The 27,626-nt window shown below is 41.0% G+C and overlaps 1 protein-coding gene across 3 annotated transcripts in view; it reads right to left on the bottom strand.

Moving 5' to 3' along the window:
• Nucleotides 1-27,626, bottom strand: part of SSBP4 (single stranded DNA binding protein 4) — a 613,000-nt gene that overhangs the window by 57,963 nt on the left and 527,411 nt on the right. For all 3 annotated transcript variants that reach the window (XM_040322775.1, XM_040322767.1, XM_040322783.1), the window contains one exon: nucleotides 10,400-10,483. In XM_040322775.1, coding sequence (XP_040178709.1) covers nucleotides 10,400-10,483 — 84 coding nt within the window. The remainder of the gene's footprint in view (nucleotides 1-10,399; nucleotides 10,484-27,626) is intronic.

Raw genomic sequence — 27,626 nt, 5'->3', positions numbered from 1 at the left:
GTGCAATAAATATAAGTGAAATGCAGTGATCATCCATCACCTTTGAGAAATCCAAGCCGTGACACCACCACTCGATAGTGGAAAGAATGCAAGCTTACCAGCTTAACAAGACCTTCTAATTAAAGAAAGGTCAACGGAGCATGTGGCCATATAGGCCCAGACAGGGTCTTCACAGAACTTTTCAAAAGGGTCTCCTTGGAGGCAGATGTTTAGACAGCGATGGTCATTTCATCATCATCCTCATAAACTCATTCCCAAGGACATAGAAGAAAATGCTGTACAGTAAAACGACTTTAGCAAATGTATTTTGTTTTGGATGTCACCACATGAATTATGGTTAAATTAACATGCCAAAAGGTACTATTTTAATGGGGTCACTAGGCCTTACGTTTTCTAAAGGGCCCTCTAGTGGACAAATTCAATATGAAAAACATAGCCAAATACTGTTTACATTTACATTTGAAAAAACACAGGAACGGACTCCAAAAAAAAAAGAGAGAGAAGGAAAGACAGGGAGTTGTCTATAAAAGGATTTATGCCAACATCCACATTAGGGCATATGGGGTAAAAGACCTAACCTTATGTATCCATTCATTTCCAACTTGGAGATTTCCCTAACTAATGAGCTCCCTCTCCAATGTGGAGTGCATTTATCTCTTCCCAAAAAATAGTGTGTGAAGAATCTCTATTATGCGTATAATGTCTGGATACTGAATGGTTTTTAAAACCCTTCCTTATGTTACTAATATGCTTATTGAGCCTAACTTGCGAGCCTTTCTTGGTCCTCTCCACATACTGGAGGCCACATGGGCACTGAAGCATAGAAACCACAACTGGAACAGGTAATGAATGGTCTAATACTCAAAGTACTAGTTGCGATAAAAGTATTTGTCCTCCTAGTTTTTACACCCATTGATGGCACATACTTGACATTTTGTACATTGGTAATAACTAGTGAGGTTCTGAAAGAAAGAGAGTTTTTGCTGGTGGATTAAAAACACTTGGGGCAATTCTATCGCTCAAGGAGGGAACTCCCCTATAGACCACCTAAGGTTTAACAGCTAGGATGGGTCCTAGGACCTTATTATTATGTAATATATGCCAGCGCTTGTGAATTAAATGCTTAATAGATTGATGATGTATGGAGTATGAAGTATAAATAAATAAATAAATGGCAATGATGGTCCATTCTTAGTGGCATCTATTGTATCTTCAAACCAAAACAAATTTTGTGTTGCCGCCAATTTCAAAAGGTCTATTATGAACGCTTTTTGGCACTTGGGGAGATTTGATTCTTGATCCAAGTATTATACCATTGATAAAAAACCTAAATCATGTGGTATGGCTGTATATAGTGATGTCGCATCCGCTGTAACTAACCAAGCGCCTTCTCTAGATTCATAATTGAACAATATATTGATGACATGTCTAGTGTCCTTAATGTATGAAGGCATTTTTTGAACCAGAGGTTGAATGTAAAAATGAATATACTTGCCCACCCGGGACATGACGGAATCGATCTTGCTAACTATAGGATGATCCAGAGGCAAGTTACACTCTTATGAATTTTGGGTAGATAATATATTACCGAAGTGCATGGAGCAGTTGGTACTAAAAAATACTTTCCTTTTTAAAATGTCCTGTTTATGACCCCTATTAAAAATCTTTTTCAACACTCTCTTGTATGTCCAAATTGGAATACCACTAAGTGGGGTATAAAATTCCATCCATCTCTAATAAGTAGTCACATCTAACTTAAATGACAACCCCCCCCCCTTTGTCAGCTGGCCTGATCACTATTTCTTTCTCTCTGCACAATCAGGCTTTTCCTTTTTAGCGTGTAATCTCCTCCCCCCTCTAGTCCCTCTCTTTGTTCTACCAGTCTTTTTATTCCCTGATTGGGCTGGGGGAAATCCCAATTACGGGGTCATCCCTGGTTATTTCCCAATGTCTGCGCATGATTTTTAACCTGATCAGCAGGTTGTATTCCTCTATATGAATCATGGGTGTCATGGTGATAATCCTCCCAAGATCCATATTGGATAGGATCATCTTGCCAATTGTCATGGTACCCAGTGTCATCCCAAAGGGCTCCCCAATCCAGTAAGGGGTAGAAACTATTTTAAGTGGCCACATTATAACTACAGTATAATCTGGTCCATTACCCTTCCTCAGAGGCTTGGATTGTTGATACCCTTGGTTCATATATGGAGGACCATTATAATAACTGCTTCCCTCCTTCCTTTTTTCCCAAAGGAAGTACTAAACAGCGAGTCTCTTCTAGTACTTCTTGACTGTTGTTGTCGGTAAGGTTCCACTGTCCTCGATGCTAAATGTATAAATATTATGACTAATTAGGTTGTAATATATATTCATTTATTATATTTTTAATTCTTAATGGCTCATACTTATTAATGTGGTTGACCCTCACTCTGAATTGCATTACAGTTGTTTAGCCCCATTTTATTTTCAAATGTAAAGTCCCTTAGCACTATTTTTATTTTATTTTTATCATTCATATTGAATTTGTCCACTAGAGGGTCCTTTAATAAATGTAACACCTGGTGACCCCATTAGGTAATTTAAATAGTACTTCTGGAAAGTTTGGAGAATTTTTAGATTTTGGCATGTTAATTTAACCATAATTTATGTGGTGACATCTACATGACCTATGGATTTGTGAACCCTTTATTTATGTAGCCGAGATAGCCTAAGTTAGTGAGCTAGGAGAGATGCAGGTGCTGTTCGTTCCCATTTAACCTTGGTTAATTATACATACTAATGTCACCCAGCCTTGAGCAGTTAAGAATGCAATCAAAGCTTGGTTACAGTGCCATTTGGTAGGTTCACAACTCAGAGGCTTGGCCACATAGTATTATATATATACAGCGATGGTGCAGCATGGCACCTGTGCCCTTGACGGTGTCACGTGTGACAAAACATGTACAGTGAAGCAACTTGCTGAAGCCATAGCATGTTCTCCTTCCAGGAAGTGTGGATGTTTGCTGTTTTGCTGGCCGGTGAGGAGTTTTTACAAAGCACTATTGTTATTTTACTAATGTAAGTGCAATCTTATATTTTAATACATTTGCAAAAGTGGCTTTACACACAGTGGAGCATTTTCTTATATGTCTTTGAGAATGAGTTTTTGAGTATGATGCTGAGATGACCATCACTGTCTAAAAATCTGCCTCCAAAAAGACCCTTTTGGAACATTCTGTGAAGACCCTGGCTGGTTATCTGGCCACATTCTCTATTGGCCTTTCTTTAATTAGAGGGTCCTAGTAAGCTTGCATTTTTTCCACAATCGGGTGGTGGTGTCACGGCTTGGTTTACATACATACAAATAGTTACATACATGACTGAGTGCCGTAATCCTTCTTTAAAAAACATATTTCTTTGTTCTCCTCTATGTGGGGAACTACTAGATGTGTATTAAAACTGGCCATGCTATAAAGACCCATAAAGAGAAAGCCAGGATGGCCCTGCCACATATATTTTACACTACTTATCAGGACAGTTGGTACAATTAATCATGCAGGAAACAAAACAATTGTTAATTTTTCGTTTTTTTGGACTGAAGTCAAATGTCTCTTTTTAGGATCTTCTAGAAATCCTATGCTTATGGGATTATCATATACTAAAACAGCTTTGTACAATGACACTACCTTATGGTGATCCCATGGCACTATAACCCTCTCAGATATTTATCAGGACTGAACAAAGTACCCTTTTACACAATTAAGAGAAATATATGTTGACCATGAAAAGCCCACCTCTAACTACCCACTAAGAGGAGGTTAATTTTCTCTCTAGTCTTTACTATTTGTTACAGACTAGCTCTTTAACTTCAGTCAGATCCCTAACTTTACAATTAATGTGTATGTAGAGACCCTGCCCTATGCTGTTGTGTTCCTAAGTAAATTTAGAGAGTGTTGTTCCTAGGCTGTAATTAGCCTGTGTGGTTATTTATCTTTTTCTATGTTCTGCAGCTCTTTCCTAAGCCCAGTGGGTTGAATTATCTGTTATCGGTGAAGGAGTATCTAGTGATTAAAATAGCAAAGACAAGCATTGCGTTATGCATATGTATTTCAACCAACCAACCAACCAATTCCTGAGGTTCTGGTTCACAAGTATGGTTTGGGAGATGATAAATATTTGCACAGGGTTCTCTCTACTCCTGGGCTATACCTGGCCAGTATGTGTATTTAGAGTGTATCTATTCTTGAGGCTTGCCGAAGCCTGGGGCTGTGCCACAGGTCTATGGACTTCAACCATCTGTTGGAGAGAATATCTGGAGAAAGTTGAGCTAGTAGACAAACTTTTTGCTGGAATATTTCACAGAGAAGCTAGTAGAAGCTGTCTGGACATTGTAAGAAGACTTCATTGCCCACAGCTCACTGTATCTTTGCAATTAGACGATCAAGGGACAAATTGAATAGTGTGAAAAAAAACTGCAAGGAAAGGCTCTGACTGTTTTTACATGGTCATAGTTTTGCCTGGCTGCTCTTGCAGGGCAGTAACTACCAAGAGGCTTTTCTGAAATGTGTAATATGTATAAGTAGCGCCCCCTTGCTTTCAGCATGGGCGCTACGCTAAAGTTAGTGGGAATGGGAGAGTTACTTTACTCCCATTCAAGATTTGTTCAAATTCCGGACGACTGTCATTCCAGAATTGTCCACTGGGTCAGTCTGTGGTCCAGGGATGCAGTGCCATCCCTGGCCAGCAGTTGGCGCTAGAGGGGTTCTGGCAGAGCAAGCTTTCCCAGCAGCCAATTAGAGGAGTTTTCCCTCACAAGGCATGCTGGGGGAGAGTATATCTGTGACAGGGGTCATGTGTTCTAAAAACTTTCGCGGGGTCCTCGTTCCAGGTGCGGTACCCACCTTCAGGGTACGCACATCCAAGGACCCCACCAGCGCGGCCCACCTGGCCAAGGCTCAATACTGCCTTAAACCTCATTGGGAGGAAAATGTGGACTTTAGTGTTTTGCTGGATTCCAGGACCTATTGAAAGAATCCCAGTCTGGGATTGGGTGTTCGGATCACTGACAGGTATGATTGCTGTCATCCGGGGACCTGTTTAGGAAGAATCTACTGGGAGGAGTTGCTCTTTATTAACCTAAGTCCTTTATTGAAACTGGCCTGTGACCAAGGCCCTAGAGCCGGGTCTGTGAGACAGACCCGTTCCTCCCAGATGGTTCAGAGTGACACTTTGGCTGCCAGGCCTATCATAGGGGTCTGTCCGGGGGCACTTTACCCACTCCGAGTAGAGTGGCGACGAGTTGCAGAAGTTGGTACTATACAGAGTAGTGCTGACTGCTCCATTGTTATCCAGGCCTGATACCGCAAGGTTTTTTCCTCCTATCCTTTCATCAACCTTGTCCTTCCAAACTGATGTTGATGTTGGCCGTGTTGGCCTGGAAATAAAGCATTGAAAACCCTTAATTACTGTCTGGACCTTTGCTCACTATTTGTTCTACCACTGTACCCCTGGAGCCATGTCAGGGTAACCTAATTTGCCGATCCCAAATCAATCAGCGGCTCATTTGGGGGTGAGCGCTACATATATATAGCTAAAACTTATTTTTGGAACATGGAGTGGAAGTGGGAGATGCTTTCCATCACTTGCTTCCTAGATAGCCTGGAAAAATCCTCACAATGAGCAAACAGAGTAACCCTGATCAAGCATGCAATGGCAGATGCCAAAACGTGTTTTGTTTTAGTTTTGGATAGAGTAAGATTTTTGAGATTTTCCACTCTATATTTGCCTTGGAGACCATTTTCCATTGTGACAGAAAATGACTGGAAATCCAAAATGTTACAGTTGTCACTAGAACAGGTAGGTAGGGGAGAAATCTTCCACTGACTCCAGTTCTTGTTACAGCTGTCTAAAATTCCACTTTGTTGTCTCTATGGGACATGATATGAAAGAAACATTTTTCAACAGAAGAAGAAATAAACTGGCAGAGGTTTTATCCACTACTTACTTTATCCAAAATTTTAAAACATAGTTTGATTACACATACAATGGGTATATAAAATAATATGTTGCTTTGCAGCCTGAAATAAAGACAGGCAGAGTTTTTGTTTTATCCAGCTGTATTATAACATCCAAGTGAAAGATTTAACACCAACAAGAAATAAATCAAAAACAGAATTACTGAGTTGGAAAAAGGATCACATCCTTCTGTCAGTACTAACTTTGCAAATCTATACTTGGATACTTAATATTTGCCCACTCTTCTTTGCAGAACTGCTCAATTTCAGTTCAATTTGATGGTTCAATGGGTTTTAAGTCTGTGCTCTGACTAGGACATGCAAGGAACTCCAGCTCTTTCTCCTCCAACCATTGTGTGGTAATTTTTGCTGTGTGCTTTTGGTCACTGTCATTGTTTTTTTTTTTTTTTAATTAAACGTTTTTATTTCCCACAAACATGTACACATTTTCCAATGCACACACATTTTGCCAAAGGTAAACCTTCTTCCCACTAACAACTTTCTGGCAGAGGACAGCAGATTTTCCTCATGAATTTGACAGTATTTTGCCCCATCCATTTTACCTTCTATTCTGACCAGTGCTTGAGTCGCTGCTGCAGAGAAACACCCTCATAACAAGGATATTACCTCCTCCATGCTTTACTGTAGGAATGTTATTTGGATTGTAAGCTGTATATTCTCCAGACATTTCATTTGGTGTTGAAGCCAAATAATTAAATTTTAGTCTCATCTGACCATAGCACCTTTCATGAGGCTTTAGAATCTTCAAGGTGTGTTTTGGCAAAGCATGTGGCCTTTCTTGAGGAGTGGCTTTTTTTCTTGCAATCCTTCCATACAAGCCACATTTGTGGAGAATTTGTGATACTGTTGTCACATGCACACAATGATCACTCTTTGTCATAAATTCCTGCAATTGCTTCAGAGTTGCTGTAAGCCTCTTGGTAGCCTCTTTGACCAGTTTCCTCCTGGCTCTTCATCCAGTTTGGAGCAGTGTCCTGATCTAGGGAGGGTCTTTGTTGTACCAAATACCCTCCACTTCTTAAAAATAGACTTCACTGTGCTTCTAGGCATTGATAAAGCCTTTGTTAAAAAAAATTGTATCCATTTCCTGACTTGTGCCTGTTCACAACTTTATACTGGAGATCTTTTGGCAGTGCCTTGCCATCCATAGTTGATTGTTTGCGTCAGTTGCACTACCAGGGACTGAAATGCTCTAGGAAAGCTCTTTTCATGCTGAGCTAATCAAAATGACCACAGGTGATCACAGTTGAAAGTCAAATGGCTGTGTGTGCCATTAAGAAGGTGATTAGCTACACCTCATTGAGTTTACACATCATTTTTAGGAAGGGGAGTGATCCTTTTTCCAAGTCAGTGATTCTGCTTTTGTTTTTCTGACATGTTTGTGCTTTATCTTTCAGTTGGATGTTATAAGTTGCACTGAGTAAATATGGCTGGATAAAACAAAAAATGTGTCTGCCCTAATTCAGGCTACAAAGCAACAAAATGTGATTATTCTAAAGAGGGGGGTATTCTTATATATACCCAGTGGAGTGTATGCCTAATACCTTTTCCTAACCACTATACCTCAACCTACATCCTAAGGCCAGCCAGATCCCTACTACTAATGATAATTACTAGCCAAATTATGCAAATAACAGTGCTCAAAAATGAATGTGCCTAAACAAATAAATGCAATACTATCTCAGTAATAAAATAAAAGCACTGACATACAATGGAACAAATAATCTGTGCCAAAAAATGGTGCCAAATTGTCTGTGTTAAGTGCAATAATCAATTATGTGGCTGAAACATTGTTTTTTTCAACCTTGGGGTTGAACGTGATAATAATGATGCACAGAAGGACTAAACCAATGAAAGTGCTTTGTTATGCAACATGAAAATAAAATCACTTGCCTTCATGGCAATTCAATTAAAAATGCTTCTATTCAACATACCTGATATAATGAAACCAGATACTTCCATATGTTTATATATGCAATAGTTTTCATTGCCTGAGTTTCTCATAACATGAAAAAATAAAACCGACAAGACTGCCCCTGTCAGTAGTTAAAGCGGAGCACTTCCTACCTTATGGTCTAGGTCAGACCTTCCTGCCTCCTGTGATCTCACACTTATCATAGGGGGTAGAATGTTACCGGGTGGAGGGGCAGTGCACATGCTCTGCATCACTGGCCTTCGTATGACTGCACACATGCAAAAGGATTACTATGCATGTGCATCTAGCATATGGACTAGCGTCTACATGAAATCCCCCCTTCTTGTGCACATTATACATATGCAAAGGGAGTGGCAGACATCTGCTTTGTATGTGTGCACACATGGGGGAATTTCTGCGTAATGTTCGATTTTTGAAGATGGCAGTGCAGAAGAAGAGTGGGGGACTAATACAACAAGGTACGGTTTTGATTTAAGCTGTAATTTTGATTATGTCAAATGAGATATATTTGGTATTAAATATAAATGAACAGCTTTTTTGAAGAGTAATATTGAAGGCTTTGATCACTTTATGGCAACAGCTGTATAAAGTCACTATACTTTAGGTATGTACTCTGTACTTAAAGCGTTAACTTATCTTCATAACAAAATAGCGTAAGCAGTCCTCAATCCCCAGTAGGTAACAACAAATGTAGCAGATTTTAAAATTTTTCACTACTGCAGCTGTCATGCCTGAAGTTCATTTGTGCCCCCTTTAAAGTCCACAAGATATACTCTTATTATTCATAGACCTCTACCCAGTCCTCTTCTTTGGACAAGCTTTTGGATGCTCCCACCAGCATGACAGGAGCAAGCAACATCCTAATTCAGAGCCCAAGCATGTGCGGTGTGTTCTCTTCCCTGTTGCATCTGCTTAGCTTATGCATGGTGATTTGAACTAGAACCCCACTCACTCCTGTGATGCTGGGGGTGAAAATCGAATGGCTAACCATTCCATAGGAAAAGAATAGGACATAGCTCTAATGCCGCGTACACACGATTGGAAATTCCGACAAGAAAACCGTGTTTTTTTTTTCTGACGGAATGTTGGCTCAAACTTGTGTTGCATACACACGGTCACACAAATCTTGTTGGAAATTCCAAATGCGGTGACGTACAAGACGTACGACGAGCCGAGATCAATGAAGTTCAATAGGCAGTTCGCCTCTTCTGCTTGACTCTGAGCATGCATGTTTTTTTGCACATCGCAATTGCATACAGACGAGCGGATTTTCCGATAGGAACTTTTTCCGGCGGAAAAATAGAGAACATGCTCTCAATCTTTTGTTGGCAGAAATTCCGACAGCAAAAGTCTGATGGAGCATACATATGGTCGGAATTTCCGACCAAAGGCTCACATCGGACTTTTCGTGTCGGAATTTCCAATCGTGTGTACGCGGCATTAGGATAATGGATGTTTTTTCTGTCAGGCCTCAGTGGGGGCACAAATGACTTACAGTTACAACAGTTACAGTAGTGAAGATTTTTAAACATCATGGGGCAGATCCTCGTACAGCGGCGCATTTATGCGCCGGGCGTAGCGTATCTAAGATACACTACGCCGCCGTAACTTAATTTTTTTTTCAAATCCTGAAAGAATCCGCCCCGTAAGTTACGGTGGCGTAGTGTATCTTTGCCGGCGTAATGGCGCCTAATTCAAATTGATGTAATGGGGGCGTGTTTTATGTAAATACGTCGTGACCCGACGTAAACAAAATTTTTTTTTAACTGCGCATGCGCCGTCCGTGGGGGTATCCCAGTGCGCATGCTCAAAATTAAACCGAAACCAGCCAATGCTTACGACGGTGACGTCATTCTACGCAAATTCCTATTCGCGAACGACTTACGCAAACGACGTAAAAAATTCAAAATTGTACGCGGGAACGACGGCCATACTTAACATTGAGCAAGCCTCATAACAGCAGCTTTAACTATACGCCGTAAAAAAACTAACGAAAACGACGTAAAAAAATGCACCGGCCGGACGTACATTCGTGGATCGCCGTAAATAGCTAATTTGCATACTCAACGCGGATTTCGATGGAAACGCCACCTGGTGGGCGCCGAAAAATTGCATCTAAGATCCGACGGCGTACTAAGACGTACACCTGTCGGATCGATCCCAGATGCCGTCGTATCTTGTTTTGTGGATACAAAACAAAGATACGGCGCGGGAAATTTAAAATTACGCCGGCGTATCTGGAGATACGCCGGCGTAATGCTTTTGTGGATCTGCCCCTATGTTTATTGTTAACTACTTGGGCTTTGTAGACTGCATATACTTTTTTGCCACTATTTACAAAGGTGAAACCCTTAACTGAAAATGTCTTATGTCCATAACAGATTAAACTGTTCCTCAAATCAAAAAGTAATCTACTGCAAATAATGTCAATGTTTACACTGCTTACCTGACTGTGTGGACCCATCATGGGATTGTTGGGGTTGTGTGGAGGTGGTTGTGCATGAGGTGATGGCTGTGAACCAGGAGGCCCCTAAAAAAATAAAAATAACTGTCAGAATTTACATGCAGCACACTTAATAGCGATACTTTTTACATTTTTGGTGGATGCTGTGTTGAAACATCTAACGATTTTTTATATTTTTTGGAGGATTTCAGCGATGAGATGTTTGTGCTTGAGGTGCCTGGTCTTCAGATTTTCCACAGCCTTTACATAGGCGGTCCTATTCTACTTATTGGATTCAATTTCTAAATATTAAGAATGCAACAATAGGAATTAGGACATCCTTATTATAGTAAATGGAGAGACTCCAAGAAGGATGGGGAAAAAATGAGGAACTATGGTAGGGGGTTGTGCCGTTGGACTACCCAAAAGATATAACAAGTCAGTGGGTGTTTCAACCCATGAGCTTCCCCTATACCTGGAATTTCACTTTTGGGTACAATGATCATTTTTTTCCAAGACAACATTTAAAACAAATTCTACAAATGTTTTAACCAAGTATAGTATATAATAGCTCAAAATAATCCAATAATAATTTTTCAACTTTCAATAGTCAGGAACCTATTGCAAACATTATATTACCAATAAAAATACAAAACAGTATTATTGATAATGAGTTCAAAAAGTAACGTTTATTGGCTAACATAAGTTATTAAAGATGTAAGCTATCTAGATACCCCTTCTGTGGGCTACATGTAATTCTGAAAATGGTTTCAAGGAGGGGCAAAGAAATATAAATATTTAAATAATAGAACTATATTTTCTTGACATGTTTGAGTGGTACAGGCCTTTTTCAAAGGGTTAGGCTTTAGAGATAAAGATCAGTTTAGAAATGTTATTGGGGTAATTGGCTGAGAGATAAAAAGTCCAAGCACAATTCTCATCTCAAATGAGAATGCTCCTGAAATGTCCACATACCAGAGAAGCAATGAAGTACAACCATTAATGGTGATATACACTAACTTTCTTGACACATTTAAAAAAAAATGAATTGTTATTAAATAAAGTCCAAGCAAACTTGTAATCTCAGTGAAAGTGAGAATCCTTTTAAAATGTCCAGATATCCTATTTACAATAACCATTGCTTTTCAAATGTGTCAAGAAATGTTGTATTTTTTTGGCCGAAAACTTCACAGGTTAGCCGCCAGAAAAAAGGAACACCTACAATGCTACTAGGGACATAACCTTTGTCTCTAGTCAGATGAGTTAGAAAAGTCAATAATTTGAAGTAATGAATAAAACAGTCACCTTTTTTTTAAAGTGTCAATTTTCAAAGTGTCAGTTGTTGTTGAAGAGAGCTGACAGCTCTGTGTAGGCAGAGATACTGTTTTTGTTTTGCTTAATTTTGGCCCCCATGACTGTGTCCAGCGCTTATTTGGCCCCCATGATTATGTCCCCCATGACTGTGTCCAGCGCTTATGCACTTTGTCTGACAATAGTGTCATTATTAGCCTTACAAATAGTAAGAATTAAATAACAAGATTCTCCCTCTCCTAGACTTCAATTGTATTTGCTGCAAAGTTAGGGATATACAAGCAAGATTGGTGAAAACCAAATATAAACATCTTCACTTAGTCGACAACAATCCCTAAGAACCCCCAGATGTTGAGGAATTATAATCCCATCATGGAAGCTAGTCAAACACTGGGATGCTACCAACAGTTAAATCCTGACATACCTAACTATGAAATAATAACACACTTTGGATGAAAGATATGATAACACATTTCACTAAATTTATGTACTCATTTTTGTGTAGATAAAAAGTCATTTCTGGATTCTGTAGAGCAGTATTTTTATGATTACCCTAAAAATCCTTGTAAAATGGCACAAACAGCGAAATACATCACTGTGAACTATAATACTTGCCAATGGATTTTTAAAGGATAAGTTCACCCGTTCAAAAAATAATAAATGCACATGATTTTGAGGGTAAATTTATTTTTTTACACTGTAGCCTCTAAAGCATTGCACCCAACATCAGTGGATTGCAGGTGCAATGCCAGGCTCTTGCTGTCTGCATGTACCTCCCATATGGGCAGACACTTACTGAATTGCAGGATGAGTCAATGAACTCATCAGCGCTCTCAGGCCCCGTACACACGTCCAAGGAACTCGACTGGCAAAACACATCGTTTTGCTCGTTGAGTTCCTTGTGAAGCCGCCGAGGATCTCGGCGAGCCGAAATTTCCCATTGAACAACGAGGAAATAGAGAACATGTTCTCTATTTCCTCGCCGAGATCCTCGTCGGCTTCCTCGGCCGAAAGTGTAAACACGGCCGGGTTTCTCGGCAGAATACAGTTCCGACCGAGTTTCTGGCTGAATTCTGCCGAGAAACTGGGTCGTGTGTACGGGGCCTCACAGTTCATCGAGAACTACAAGCTGTTAGCCATGGTCGCAGATAAGAGTGAGTGAATGAATGATAGATCTGTGTGAATGAATGATGCTGCTGTGTGTGTGGAGCCATACACAACTGCTCTGTTTTTAAATTGTGGTAGCAGGTGAGAGGAGATGATCCCCCACCCACTGTCACAATGGGGGATAGCGGGGGTGTGGGGACTGGAGCACAGTAACACATTACATTTTACACCTATATATGGGTATAACATGTAACATGTTACAAAAGGTGAACCTAACCTTTATTTATTTTCAGTAATTTCAGGGCTCATATTTGCAGTTTCCAGAGTCATCTCCTGATGAAATGTGCAACATTTTTCATATATAAATGGACTTATGGAACCGTGACTTTTCTGGAAAGCTGTCTAATATAGCAAAAAGGTTATTTTGGTTATCATTGGGCCATATGTTATCAGTACTGACTATTAGTTTGAGACCAGTGGAGCAGGCTTATCCAGCAGTTTATGGTAGTGGGCCATAAATGAAAGATTGAATCTTTAATACTCCATTGAAGTATTAAAGCAGATACATTAATACATGCTAATACAATGTTATTGAAATCTGTATATATGCATTATACTTGTAATATTTCCTCCTCCCGTCCAACCTCCCCATGACTTTACCATTAAGACCAATGGCACAACCATTGGTCCCTCTACACATGCCAGGGTACTGGGTGTAATCCTTGACTCCAACCTCTCTTTCAGCCTCCACATCCAATCACTGGCAACATCTTGCTACCCTAACCTCCATAACATTTCCAGAATTCGCCACTTTCTGACTAATGACATCACAAAACAACTTAATCACTCCTTGGTTATTTCCTGCCTCAACTACTGCAACTCTCTCCTCACCTGCCTGCACTTACACAGGCTATCCCCACTGTATAAAATTCAAAATACTAACCACAACATATAAGGCCATCCACAACATCGCCCACCAGCTACATCACCAACCTCATCTGCAGATATCGCCTAAGGCCTCGTACACACGACCCAGTTTCTCGGCAAAAACGAGCAAGAAACCGGTCGTGTGTACATTTTCGTCTAGGAAACTGCCCAAAGGAAAATGGAACTTCCCCTTTAAAGTGCCGTCATACGTGTTGTACGTCACCGCGCTTTGCTAGAGCATTTTTTTAAAACGATGGTGTGTAGGCAACATCGTTTTAATGATGAATTTGGAAAAACGTAGTTTTTTAGACTACGTTTTCTTTCATGCTGAAAAATGATCGTGTGTATGCGGCATAAGTCATCTTCCCTTCATCTATCCATCAGAATACATGTGCTTTCACTGTGGAGACTCTTTAAATTTAGAGTTAGGGTCTGCAGGATACAGGGTGCCTTGGCGGGGCCTGCAGCTTACGCATGTATTTGCAAATGTGTGCAACTAAACCCCTGTTTTTAACTCATAGAGGTTGATTTACTAAAGGCAAACCCACTCTGCACTACAAGTGCACTGCAAGTGCAAGTGCAGTCGCTGTAGATCTGAGGGGAAGCTCTGAACTGAGGAGAAGCTCTGATGATTTTAACATCCAATCATGTGCAAGCTAAAATGTTATTTTTTATTTTCCTTCCATGTCCCCCTCAGATCTACAGCGACTGCACTTCCAATTGCACATGCAGTGCACTTCCAAGTGCATTTGAAGTGCACTTGTAGTGCAAAGTGGATTTGCCTTTAGTAAATAACCCCCATACTGTTATACAGGTTCATTTGGTTGGTCGCTGGCTGGTTGTTAAGTTGAGCTTAGAAATTATTTTTATTGGACATGTGTCTGCCCTTCCAGTGCTCTTTGCTGTAAAGACCAGTTATAGGTAGAGGCAATGACCCTTTTTGTTTTTTTCAGTTTTTGTCAGGTGATTTGAATAGCCTTGTAGGATTTAAATGCCATTTTTGTATGTGTGCGCTGTAATCTTCTGTTCTGTTTTTATGGTCTTATAGCTGCACCATCTTTAATGTAATGCATTTTTAGGGTGTGCCCCCCCAAGTCTTTTGTATGGGTCCTGACCAGATCCCTTGGGCTGGAGCATCCCATGCCTCACCAGTATCCCTAATTAGTGTCCACCTGAGTTATAGAAGGAGTCCTCTTAGGGCCAGATCCACAAAAGGGATATGCAGGCGTATCTGCTGATACGCCGTCGTTTTCCTGTTTCTATCTATGCGGCTGATTCATAGAATCAGTTACGCATAGATATCCCTAAGATCCGACATGTGTAATTGTTTTACACTGTCGGATCTTAGGATGCAGTACCGCGGCTGCCGCTGGGGGGAGTTTGCGTCGTAAACCAGCGTTGGGTATGCAAATTAGGAGTTACGGCGATCCACGACGGTTTTTCGCGTTCGCTACGTCGCCGCTAGTCTAGTTTCCCGTCGCAAATTTACACTTTTTTTTTGCTGCCCTAACTTTAGTCAGCAAGTGTATTGCTGTCTAAAGTATGTCCGTCGTTCCCGCGTCGAAATTTGAAAATCAACGTCGTTTGCGTAAGCCGTCCGGGAATACGGAAGTACGCTACGCGCGTCGCCGTTCGGAAAAATGACGTCACGGCGCGCAAAGCACGGCGGGAGTTCGGAAACGGAGCATGCGCAGTACGTCCGGCGCGGGAGTGCGCCTAATTTAAATGGGACTCGCCCCATTTGAATTGGCCCGCCCTGCGCCGGCCGGATTTAGGATACACCGCCGCAAATTTCCAGGTAAGTGCTTTGTCGATCGGGCACTAACTTGGAAAAATTGCGGCGGTGTAACTTAAATCCGAAAAGTTAAGTTGCGCCCGGGATTCGTGGCCCTTAGTTCTCCCATATAGAGGAGTGTATTTCTCCCATGGTTAAGAAGCAGGATCATTCTATGAATAGAGTAGGACCCACTGATAATGGGGTACTTTGGGAGACCAGATCCCCATATTTTTGCTTATTTGCTGAATATATTTAGGTGTTTTAAATAGCCTTGAAGAATTAAAATTTCATTTTTGTATGCGTGCATTGTAATCTTCTGTTCTATCACCCACTGATAGGGAAGTGAGGGACATATGTGATTGCAGATTAAAACCTGAAAAATGTATAAGATCTTTTTTTGTTAAAATAAAGGTTGTTTTAACTATAGACATGTATTTTCAGTAGTTAAAGCCAGCCATACATGGATCAAAATTTGGCTGGTTCAGCAGGGATCGGCCGAGTTTCGATCCATGTGTGGGCAGGCTGGTTGTACACAAGTCAAACTATTGACCCGTTGAGTTTTTCCCAAATGATCAGTGCCTCAAGCATTGCATCCTGATAGCATGGAAGGCTTCCTGCTGTCAGAATACAATACCACAGCAGGTAGGATTCCCCCATCCACATCAAATATGTAGATGGGGGAATAAAGGCATTTTCTTTCATTCAATCTGCTGTTTGAATAAAAAAATACATAATATATTGGCTGCCTTGATGTAGATTTTTTGTGTGTGTCCTCTCAAATACTTTATACTATGCAATGTACACGTGATCAGGGTAACCTGAAACATCCTGATATTGCATAGAAGCACTGTTTTATCAAACATTCAGCAAGCACTAACAACATGTATTAAACTGTGATTTTCTCAATTCGGATCCGTTTATCAAATCTCCCTGCAGTTGGTGTTTTAAAGCAGATCTCAACCCAATCGCTCAAATCTTCTATAGGCTTTTACATTATAGCTTAAGTTGTTTTCATTTTTAACTCTGCAGAGCTTTTCATTAAAATAATACTTGGTGATCCTGCCATGAAGGTCCTTATTTAGGTTTTATGAGGTGACTACTGTCTCCAATTGTGCTATTGTATTGTCACCCTGTCACACATGACAAGAAGCTGTGCCAACATGCATTGCTGAGGCGTGGTCCTCCATAGTTACTTTCAGGAAACTGGTCCTGAGGTTTGATGTGTAGTTGATGCTGGAACAAGTGCATGTAGACAGGAAGTTGCTCAAAGAAGCTGGAGGAGATAAGCAGCACTGAGATACAAAAAAAGGATGAAAAAAAAGAAAAAAATAGTACTTTAAGAATAAACAAACATGGAACATGTTTGATGCACAGTGCTTAAAGCGGTTGTAAACCGCATAAACTTTTTTTTTTTAAACCTGCAAGGCAAAAGGCATAATCGGCTAGTATGCACCGCATACTAGCCGATTATGAAATACTTACCTCAGAACGAGGTGAACACCACTTACCTGGTCCACGCCGAGCAGGATGTGATCTTGCTCCGGCGTGTCTTCCGGGTATCACCGCTCCAGCGCTGTGATTGGCTGGAGCGGCGATGACTTCACTCCCGCGCGTGGGAGATTTCAAATCGGCACGGTCCGGCGAATGCCGGTCCTTTCCCGGTGGATTCCCCCCTGTGCATGCGCCGCCCGCATTGCGAGGGGAATTTCTCCTAAACCGTGCAGGTTTAGGAGATATTCTCCTTACCTACAGGTAAGCCTTGTTATAGGCTTACCTGTAGGTAAAAGTAAAAAAAGTGGGTTTACAACCACTTTAAGTAAAACTGGCCATACAAGGATGGAAAATATTGTCAGGTTCAACAGGGACCGGGCAGACTGGGTATACAGGAATCAATCTACCAATTGACATCTGTAAAACCAGCCGGTTGGATTTACCCTGCTTGATTAGCACTGTTGGATATACGCTTCCGGCAGCACTGATCAGTGTATTCTGACAGTAGGAATGTCTCCCTGCCATCAGAATACAATACCTTGGTGGGAGGATGGGGAAATCAAGTGTTTTTTTTTATTTTTTTATTCAACTTACTGGTTGAACTAAAAAAAATACTAATCTATGGGCTGCTTTAGGGTTTAGACCACTTCAGTCAAATACTTACAAGTTACCTTGAATTCACCTATGTACATACTATATATTTAAACAGAAGAGTTAATTTAGGAACGGTAGCAATCTTAATCCAGTGCAAACATTTAGTTGATTTCATTAGCGGTAGCTCGTCCTAAAACAAGTCTGGAGGCTGCCATTGCTGACCTCCTGTAAGTGTAATTTGCTTGGCTGAAAAACCTTGCAAGTCTTTGAACTAGAACAAATACACAAATCAGGAATTCTGACATCATTTGCTGCATATTTGTTCTGGGTCTTTGACTCACGACTACTGGGTCAGCATGACAAACAGGCAGCTAATATTTTCAGCAACAGCCAACAGCAACATCTGTACTTTCAAGCTTCCTTTAAGATGCTGGACAGTGTTTTTACCCTGGGGAGGATCTGAAATCTAGGATCTGTGGTGGATCGCTTTTTCAGGGGTGCTTTAGAACTTGTGTACACGCATTCAGAAGGTGATACTGCCTTCTCCCGAATACCATGCTGCAACTGCCATAGCTATGTTTGACACACAGTTGTGGTGTGGTCCCAATTACCTAATTTGGTGAGTTTGACAGGCAGCGCCACCTGTCAAACATGACATGCTGAGTTAAAATGACAATATCAGCAGTGTAAGCAGACCCAAGTGGCCGCCATGTCTGCTTGTAGGTACACGTTTGGGAGGTGGGAAAAACACAGATCAACCACAAACCTGTAAGCTTAGCCTTTGGATGGCCCTACATCAGGGGTGCCCAACCAGTGGCCCAGGGGCCACATGTGGCCCGCGGAGCCCTCTGATGTGTCCCGTGACCTCCTTCTCTGGGATGGAATACAATAGAATACTGTTATTAAAGGCATATCTGTTCTGCAGTGGTTACTGGGCTGCTTTTAAACTGATCCACAGGTGCAGAGCAGACTGCTATTACCTGCGGGTTTGGTGTGCTTTCCGAAAGTGCACCACACCTACAGGATATAATAGAAGTCTATGGCAAAGTGCAGCTAACCTGCGGGAAAGCCACAGGTGAACCGTGCTGCACTCGCAGTGCAGGTAAACAACAGTGCATCAGTGTGAAAGTAGCCATAGGCCCCTTTCACACAGTCAGTTTGACCCAATCGGACCCTCTATTCACCTCTAAGGAGTGGCAGATGTAAATGGACTTGTGTCCATTTACAAATGCCTACCTCCAATCCAATCCGCTAGAAAAAAAAGTAGAGTGGGCTCTATAGAGTAGAGTGGGCTGCCACCCTCCTCTCCGCTCATTGTGGCCCACGACCGGTTACCAAGTCGCTTAAGTGGCCCTCACTCTTCAAAAGGTCGGGCACCCCTGCCCTACATGGATCGAAATTTGGCAGGTTCAGCACGGGCTGGCCAAAACTTGATTTATGTGTGGTTGAACAGAAACCAACCTACTGTTTGCCTTCTGTTCAACCACCCTGTTGGATAAAACCCGCTCAATCAGCATCACAGGCAATAGGCTGCAGTGCTGATCTTTGCATTCTGACAGCAGGGGAGCCTCCATGTTGTCAGAATACAATAGCGCAGAGGCAAGGAATCCCCCATCCACCTCAAATGTGTGGATAAGGGAATGGGGTCATATGTTTTTGACCAACGTGCTGGTTGAACAAAATAAAAAATAACCCATGTAAGATCAGCATTAGGCTAAAGGTGACAAATCTCGTCAAACAATTGGATGGAGGGTTTGGCCATTTTCAAGTTTTTCACATTTTTTCTATAGAATTAAGAAATCAATAAGCCTGGCATTTTAGCAATCAAACAGTAAAATTAATGTGTATGGTTACACTATGTTTTACTTTATATAAATGCCAAATATACTAAAATATATAAGCTATAATTACTTATGAATAATAATGCAACACATGTAATACCAGCCTACTAGATTCTGCTACTACTTTTCAGAGAAGAGATCTCCTAGCATGACCCACAGCCCACACTTACCCTGTTCAAAAAAACAACAACAAAAAAGAAATGTAATACCCTTCTTCATCAGCCACACAAATAGAATAGTTGTCATGTAGCTGAATGTTTTCATTTAACTTCTGGTGTGTTATAAACCTCTTCACTGCCTGAGGTACTCCAGTTTACTTCAACCACATGTGGTGCAGAAGGGGTTACAGCCAGAGCATTTACTTTGATATTTAATAATGCTTCTTCCTGCTGCCTTGCAATTAACGTCCAGGGCTAATAAGAGACATATGGCAGTCACTGGTTTGAGTCTGTGAGCCCAGTCCCACTAGTTACCAGCCTAGCCAATCGCATCTAGGCAAAAGGAAAGGGGATAAATGAAGCAATTAATAAAATCATTTTCTCTCCAGCTAAGGAGATAAATGGTTGGCATGGTCACAATGGTCTTCACAAAGCAGTTTTCTGAAATTCAGCAATAGATGGCACTGCAGCCTTTCTCAAAACCAAAACACTCGCTAGAAAAATGTTACCTAAAGACTGCAACAAGTTTGTAGAAATTTTCTACAGATTCTTTTACTCATTCAAGCCACAAAACACCATAAAATAAAGCATGCAAAAGGTTTATCCAACGGCCCAACATGTAGAAGCACTCTAACCCACCAGATCTTAGCTTGGCGGGTGGACTAGATTTATAGCAAATGCCTTGACTCCTTCAATTTTAACAATCCCTACATAAAAATACATAGTAGATCGGATTAGACTATGCAGAAGAACCGTAGATTTTCAAAGGAAAATGTCATTTATTTAATGTTTCTAGACATTTTAGTCAACAAGCAGCTTTTGTTTGAAGATGCTATTGTCCTACATTGTGTACTGATCTCTAACATGGACTTTGTATACTACTGTTGTGTATTTTATTTTTATTTCAGCCTTTAGAGAATCGTTTCAATCAATTCTTTTGGTATTGAGGTTTTGGTAACACTGCTAGTTTATTTACTACACATGGGAACAGAAAGAGCAGATGAAAGTCATTGGAAGCTGCAGGCGATACGCAAGGTGCTATTGATTGCATTTTATTGATGATTCGTAGGCCAGTCCTATTCAGAGAGGCTTCTAGCACACCTAGATATCATCATGTGTGTTATGACAATCAAAAAAGCATTTTACTTGCTTTGAATAGGCAAAGCAACACAGAACACTCTTTTGAAAGTCTTTGGTTACATATATACTACAGTAAAACCTTGGTTTGCGAGCACAATTCGTTCCAGAAACATGCTTGTAATCCAAAGCACTTGTATATCAAAGCATTTTTTGACAGGGTATAAAAAAACTCTACGACGAGCCGAAAAAAATGAAGTTCAATGCTTACGAGCATGCGCCGACTTGAATCTGAGCATGCATGGATTTTTCTCCGATGGAGTTCCACACAGACTAACAGATTTTTTTGTTTTTTTATCCATAAGAAAAATTTAAAACATGTTCTATTTTTTTTTACCGATGGAAAAAAGACTTGATGGAGCCCACACACGGTCGGTTTTTCAGATGAAAACAGTCCATCGGTCTGTTTTCATCGGACAAACCAATTGTGTGTACACGGCTTAAGCTGAAAAAAAGCATCACGTTCAAGAGAAGAATATTCTGGCTGTGAAAACAAGTGTTATCGTGTATAAGTGCTAAGTGCATTTATTGCTTGTGTGTTTATCAATTTCAATGGCCAAAATAAATGAATATTCTGGCCAATGAAAAGAATAAACACCCAAGCTCTTGATGCACCTAAACACGCCTACACGCTTTTAAAAAAACACAGCTTCTTCTGCCAGTAGAAAAGCATTAAAAGAGCCTCAGTGTACATTAGGGTCTAAAAAAGCGTGACTAGATTCCTTGAGTTAGGGCACACACGTGTGAGTATTTATACGTCTATTTTAAGGTTTTCCCACACAAGTAATCTTTAACCACTGCAATACAGGGCAATTTCCCCCCTTCCTGCCCAGGCCAATTTTCAGCTTTCAGCACTGTTGCATTTTAAATGACAATTGCACAGTCATGCAACACTGTACCCAAACTAAATTTATATCATTTAGTTCCCACAAATAGAGCTTTCTTTTGGTGGTATTTGATCACCACTGGGGTGATCCAAAAATATTTATTTTTCTTTGTTTCTGTTATAAAATGTTGTAAATAAGTAAGTTTTCTCCTTCATTGATGGGCACTTATAAGGCTGCACTGACGGGCACTGATAAGGCAGGCAATGATGGGCACTAATAAGGCAGGCACTCATGAGCACTGGTGAGGTGGCACTAATGAGGTGGCACTGATGGGCACTGATAATGGTCACCAATATGCAGCACTGATGGGCAATGATATGCGGCACTGATGGGCATTGATAGGTGGCACCGATGGGCATTGATAGGCAACACTGATTTGCACTGAAAGGCCCCACTGATGGGCACTTGTAGGTGGCATTGAACTCAAAATTCTGTATCTCAAAAAATTAGAATATTACATAAGACCAATAAAAAAAAAGGATTTTTAATACAGAATTTTTGGCCTACTGAAAAGTATGTCCATGTACAGTATAGTATGCACTCAATACTTGGTCGGAAAGCCTTTTTCATGAATTACTGTATCGATGCGTAGTGGCATGTAGGCGATCAGCCTGTGGCACTGCTGAGGTGGAAGCCCAGGTTTATTTGATAGTGGCTTTTAGCTCATCTGCATGGTTGGGTCTGGTGTCTCTCACATTTCTGTTCACAATACCCCATAGATTCTCTATGGCAGGCGAGTTTGCTGGCCAATCAAGCACAGTGATACCATGATCCTTAAACCAGGTATTGGTACTTTTGGCAGTGTGGGCAGATGCCAAGTCCTGCTGGAAAATGAAATCAGCATCTCCAAAACGCTGGTCAGCAGAGGGAAGCATGAAGTGCTCTAGAATTTTCTGGTAGAGGGCTGCACTGACTTTGGACTTGAAGAAAAGGAGAGCAGGATCTCTTTTTTCCCATCAGGAAAAAATCCTAGTGGGAAAACCGTTCATCTGTATGCTTTTCCGAAGGGAAAAAAACATGTATGTTCGGAAACAATTTAGAGCATGCTCGTCGTAGTATTTTACGTCACCGTGTTCTTGGCAGTCAAAAGTTCACCGGACTTTTGTGTGACCGTGTGTATGCAAGGCAGGCTTGAGAGGAATTCCGTCTGGAAAACCATTGTTTTTTTTATCCGACGGGATGTGTGTGTGTACGAGGCATATAGGCATATAGGTGGAATATTCCAATGGGAACACTTGTTCTGGTGACCCTGGTGACAACCAGGTTCTCTCTCACTTTGGAGGGCTTTCCTTTCACTTCCTGTTTTGGGTATGGCACAGGAAGTGAGGGGAAAACTCCCTAATCAGACACAGATAGCAAAAAAAATAAAAAATAGAAAGTTTCGCCTTTTACTTCATATATTAGAAAATGAAGTTTGATTGACCGATTGAGTAATTCAGTAATGTGCTAATGAACATTCTTGAATTTTCATTGTGCATTTCAATATAAAGGTTTGCAATTTAGTATGATTTATTGTATAATCCTGTAAACTATAAAATGTATAATATTAGAGTTTTCTTGATGGTTAATTGTGAACATAATTTCCACATAAACAGACTTGCAAATAATGGTTCCCATTAAGGGACTCCTAATAAATTTAATAATTCATAAATTTCCAACAAAATATTCCACCCAATCACAAATATTGAAATGGATAGATTTTGTAAAGTAGCCCACTTAGGCTGTTAAATATTTTACAAAAGGACATTTCTGGACGGAAGTATAGTGCTATAATAGCTGTTAAATGGCTTCTAATAGCAGCTGGAATATCTCACGAGACGTAAATAAAAGAAAAGCAAGGGGAGGAGAGATGAGCTGGTCTTAGAGAGGGAAATGTTGATGAAAGCCATCTAGGTGATTAAAATAAATAAGCAAAGTAATTACAACTCCACAGTTCACCTGCAGGTTTTGACATTACGTGATTCATAATTCGGCTTTTGGGTCTTCGACATTACCTGTGGGCTTTATGTGGTCTCTAAACCCAAGGCTATTGTATTTAATAGAATATTTGATCAAAACATTTCTAAAAAAAGAATCCAGGGACAGAAAGTAAATGGGAAATGTCCATGAGGATACAGACAGAATCATTAGTGTTCATTTTTATCACATTTCCTGTCCCAGAGAACATCTGTCACCTAAACAGGAAGTGGAACTGGGACACCGACAACAAGAAAAGCATGGCCAAGGTATAACCCTTCCCTATACTATCCAAAGGGAAATAAAATGTTTTTGGTAAATTAGTTTAATATAAGGAAGCTGTAACGAAATTATTCTCTCATGCAATTTTTTTCTTCGCTGTTTTTTCTCTATATATATATAAAACCATTATAAAAAAGGGCATCCCCCTTTTTTTTATAAAAAAAATTACATTTTTTTTAATATATATATATTTTTTATATATATATTTTTTAATTAAAGGGCTCAGAGGTCCCCAGGGCCCCGGACCCCCCCTATATATATATATATATATATATATATATATATATTATTAAAGGGCCCAGAGGTCCCCCAGGCAACCCCCTTTTTTTTAATACAAACATTTAACTTTTTTTCAAATTAGTTTAATATTAAGGAAGCTGTAACGAAATGATTCTCTCATGCAATTTTTTTCTTCGCTGTTTTTTCTCTCTATATATAAAACCATTATAAAAAAGGGCAACCCCCCTTTTTTTTATAAAAAAAATTAAATTTTTTTAATATATATATATTTTTATTAAAGGGCTCAGAGGTCCCCAGGGCCCCATGTGGCAACCCCCCCTTTTTTTATTTTTTTTATAAATGTTTATTTTTTTATTTTTGTTTATATTTTTTTATTTTTTATTAAAAGGCCCAGAGGTCCCCAGGGCCCCGGATGGCAACCTCCCTTTTTTTATGTATTTTCTATAAATGTTTATTTTTTTTAATATATTTTTATTAATTTATTTTTTATTAAAGGGCTCAGAGGTCCCCAGGGCCCCAGGTGGCTACCCCCCTTTTTTTATATTTTTTCTCAATTTCAGGCGGCAGCACCCCCCCCCCCCCACAAAGCGGACATGACAAGTTTTTAGTACAAGTAGATGGAAGAACAGACAAGTATCAGGAATATGAAATGCTGGGGTAACATATTCTTTGAAAGGAAACACTACTAACTACTAATGAGTTGCTTGCTTTGTCTTGCAGGGATGCTGTATTTGGAACCACTGTCAACATCACTAGCTACAGTTATTGTAGATAGAGTTAAAACGATCACAAAAACAACTTTAGTTTAACTGTAGTTGGTAGCTGAATCCCCCATTTGATTTAGTACCATTTCCTTTAAAATCACTTTCAGGGTCAAATGTGCAGAGGTGCACAGAAGAAAAGACAGCTCAACCTATATTTAACCACTTCCCGCCCGGTCAAAAGACAATTGACGTCCGGGAAGTGGTTGTGAAAACCTGACTGGATGTCTATTGACGTCCTGCAGGATTTCATGCCGGCGCACGTCCGTGGGGGCACGCAGCGCGGCGATCGGTGATGCGGGGTGTTAGTCTGACACCCTGCATCTCCGATCTCGGTAAAGAGCCTCCTGGGGAGGCTCTTTACCACGTGATTAGCCGTGTCCAATCATGGCTGATCACGATGTAAACAGGAAGAGCCGTTGATGGCTCTTCCTCACTCGCATCTGATAGACGTGAGTAGAGGAGACCTGATCAGTGGCTCTCCTGACAGGGGGGTTCGCACTGATTGTTTATCAGTGCAGCCCCCCTCGGATGCCCACACTGGACCACCAGGGAAGCCCACACTGGACCACCAGGGAAGGGGGCAGTAAAAAAAAAAAAATGAGAAAGATGCCAATCAGTGCCCACAAATGGGCACTGACTGGCAACATGGGCACTGGGATAAACAAGTGATGCCCAGCAATGCCCTCAGTGCCACCCCTCAGTGTCCATCAGTGCCACCCCTCAGTGTCCATCAGTGCCACCTCTCAGTGCCCATCCATGCCCAGAGCCCACCCATGCCCAGTGCCCACATACCAGTGCCACCCATGAGTGCCCATCAGTGTCGCCTATGAGTGCCCAGTGCCAAATTGCGCAAAAAATAAAAATCGCAGGTGATCGAGGTGATCAAATACCACCAAAAGAAATCTCTATCTGCCTGGTATGGAAGTGGATATATATATATATATATATATATTATAGTTCCATTGCATATTTGTTGCTTTTTATGTGGTTATAATTCCTCCCAAACTAAAATCCTTTGTAGTTTCTGTACTTCATTAAGAAAATACTGAATCCTGTGGTCAATTATGAGGCAGCACAAGCTGAAAGGACGAAGTATTTATATTATGATCAGCTTCTGTTTGTCATGTCTCCTGTGGAGCTGTAACTATGTTGTAGATCTGTTTATCTGAACTTTGTTAGGCACTAATAGTAATAATAATAATATATTACTGTACAAACATAAGTGTGCACATAATTATGAGTATTAATATGCTCATTTCAAATACAGAATACTTGTAGCAGGGGCTTTGGACTACAGTAATATGGAGATTGAGATATTGCTTTATTATATCCTTTTTTTCCTGTGATACCAGAGACATGCTGCACCATCCTTCCTCCGGTCAGTAGGGGGAGAACTAAAGCCAGGAGAACCCATAAGCTTTCATGCAGGACTCTGGGAACCTTGGGCCAGATTCACGTAGAAGTGCGGCGGCGTAACGTACGTTACACCGCCGCAAGTTTTCATCGCAAGTGCCTGATTCACAAAGCACTTGCAATGATAACCTACGCTGGCAGCCTCCAGCGTAAGCCCGCGTAATTCAAATGGGCGTGTGCCATTTAAATTAGGCGCGCTCTTAAATTTCGACGCGGGAACGACAGCCATACTTTAAACAGCACATACGTGTGCTGTCTAAAGTTAGGGCAGGTCAAACGACGCCTAAAATTGCAACGAGAAACTATACTAGCGACGACGTACGAACGCGAAAATCCGTCGTGGATCGCCGTAACTGCTAATTTGCATACCCGACGCTGGAATACGACGCAAACTCCCCCCAGCGGCGGCCGCGGTACTGCATCCTAAGATCCGACAGTGTAAAACAATTACACCTGTCGGATCTTAGGGCTATCTATGCGTAACTGATTCTATGAATCAGTCGCATAGATTCTCTGAGAGATACGACGGAGTATCTGAGATACTCCATCGTATCTCCGCTGTGAATCTGGCCCCTTGTGAGGTGTAGTCCAAGGCTATGTAATGGAGTGGCTGGGCTTCTGATCTATATATCGCTGTATGCTTTGGGGTGGAGGAGGAGCCAAAGGGGAGCCTAAAGGATAAGTTCACTTTTTGTAACTTGTTACACCCATATTCAGGGTGTAACATGTAACATGTTACAAATCTATTGGCCCCCAAGACTCCTCAGCTCCCTTATGTGACAGGCGGCAGGTGATCTTCCCCTGCTCTGTGTCATTCTCTGCCCGCCCGGGCATGCCACTCATTCACAGAATTCTGTGAATAGAAAACTACAAGGTCTGGCAGCCTTTGTGACTGTCGGCTTGTAGTTCTCAATGAACTACCATGGCACTGTTGAGCCAACTGCCATTTTCTATAGCTTGCTTGCTGGAATTGGCATAGGGACACATGGGACATCTTCAGCTGCCATTGTAAACTTGCTGAGACTCTAACGTGTCCCTGTGCCTTTAAGGTGGAGAGGGCGCTCTCCAGGCAAACCTGTCTCTGTTTCTAGATACTGTAATGCCATGTACAGACGATCGGACATTCCGACAAAACCGCAGATTTTTTCTGGCGGATGTTGGCTCAAACTTGTCTTGCATACACACGGTCACACAAATGTTGTCGGAAATTCCAAACGTCAAGAGCGCGGTGACGTACAAGATGTACGATAAGCCGACAAAAATGAAGTTCAATAGGCAGTGCGGCGCTTCTGCTTGATTCTGAGCATCCGTGAAATTTTGTGAGTTGGAATTGTGTACACACAAT

The sequence above is a fragment of the Rana temporaria genome, chromosome 1, assembly GCF_905171775.1.
Source record: "Rana temporaria chromosome 1, aRanTem1.1, whole genome shotgun sequence".
Classification (NCBI taxonomy): domain Eukaryota; kingdom Metazoa; phylum Chordata; class Amphibia; order Anura; family Ranidae; genus Rana; species Rana temporaria.
The sequence above is the reverse complement of the archived record's forward strand: the minus strand, read 5'-3'. Positions and strand labels throughout refer to the sequence as shown.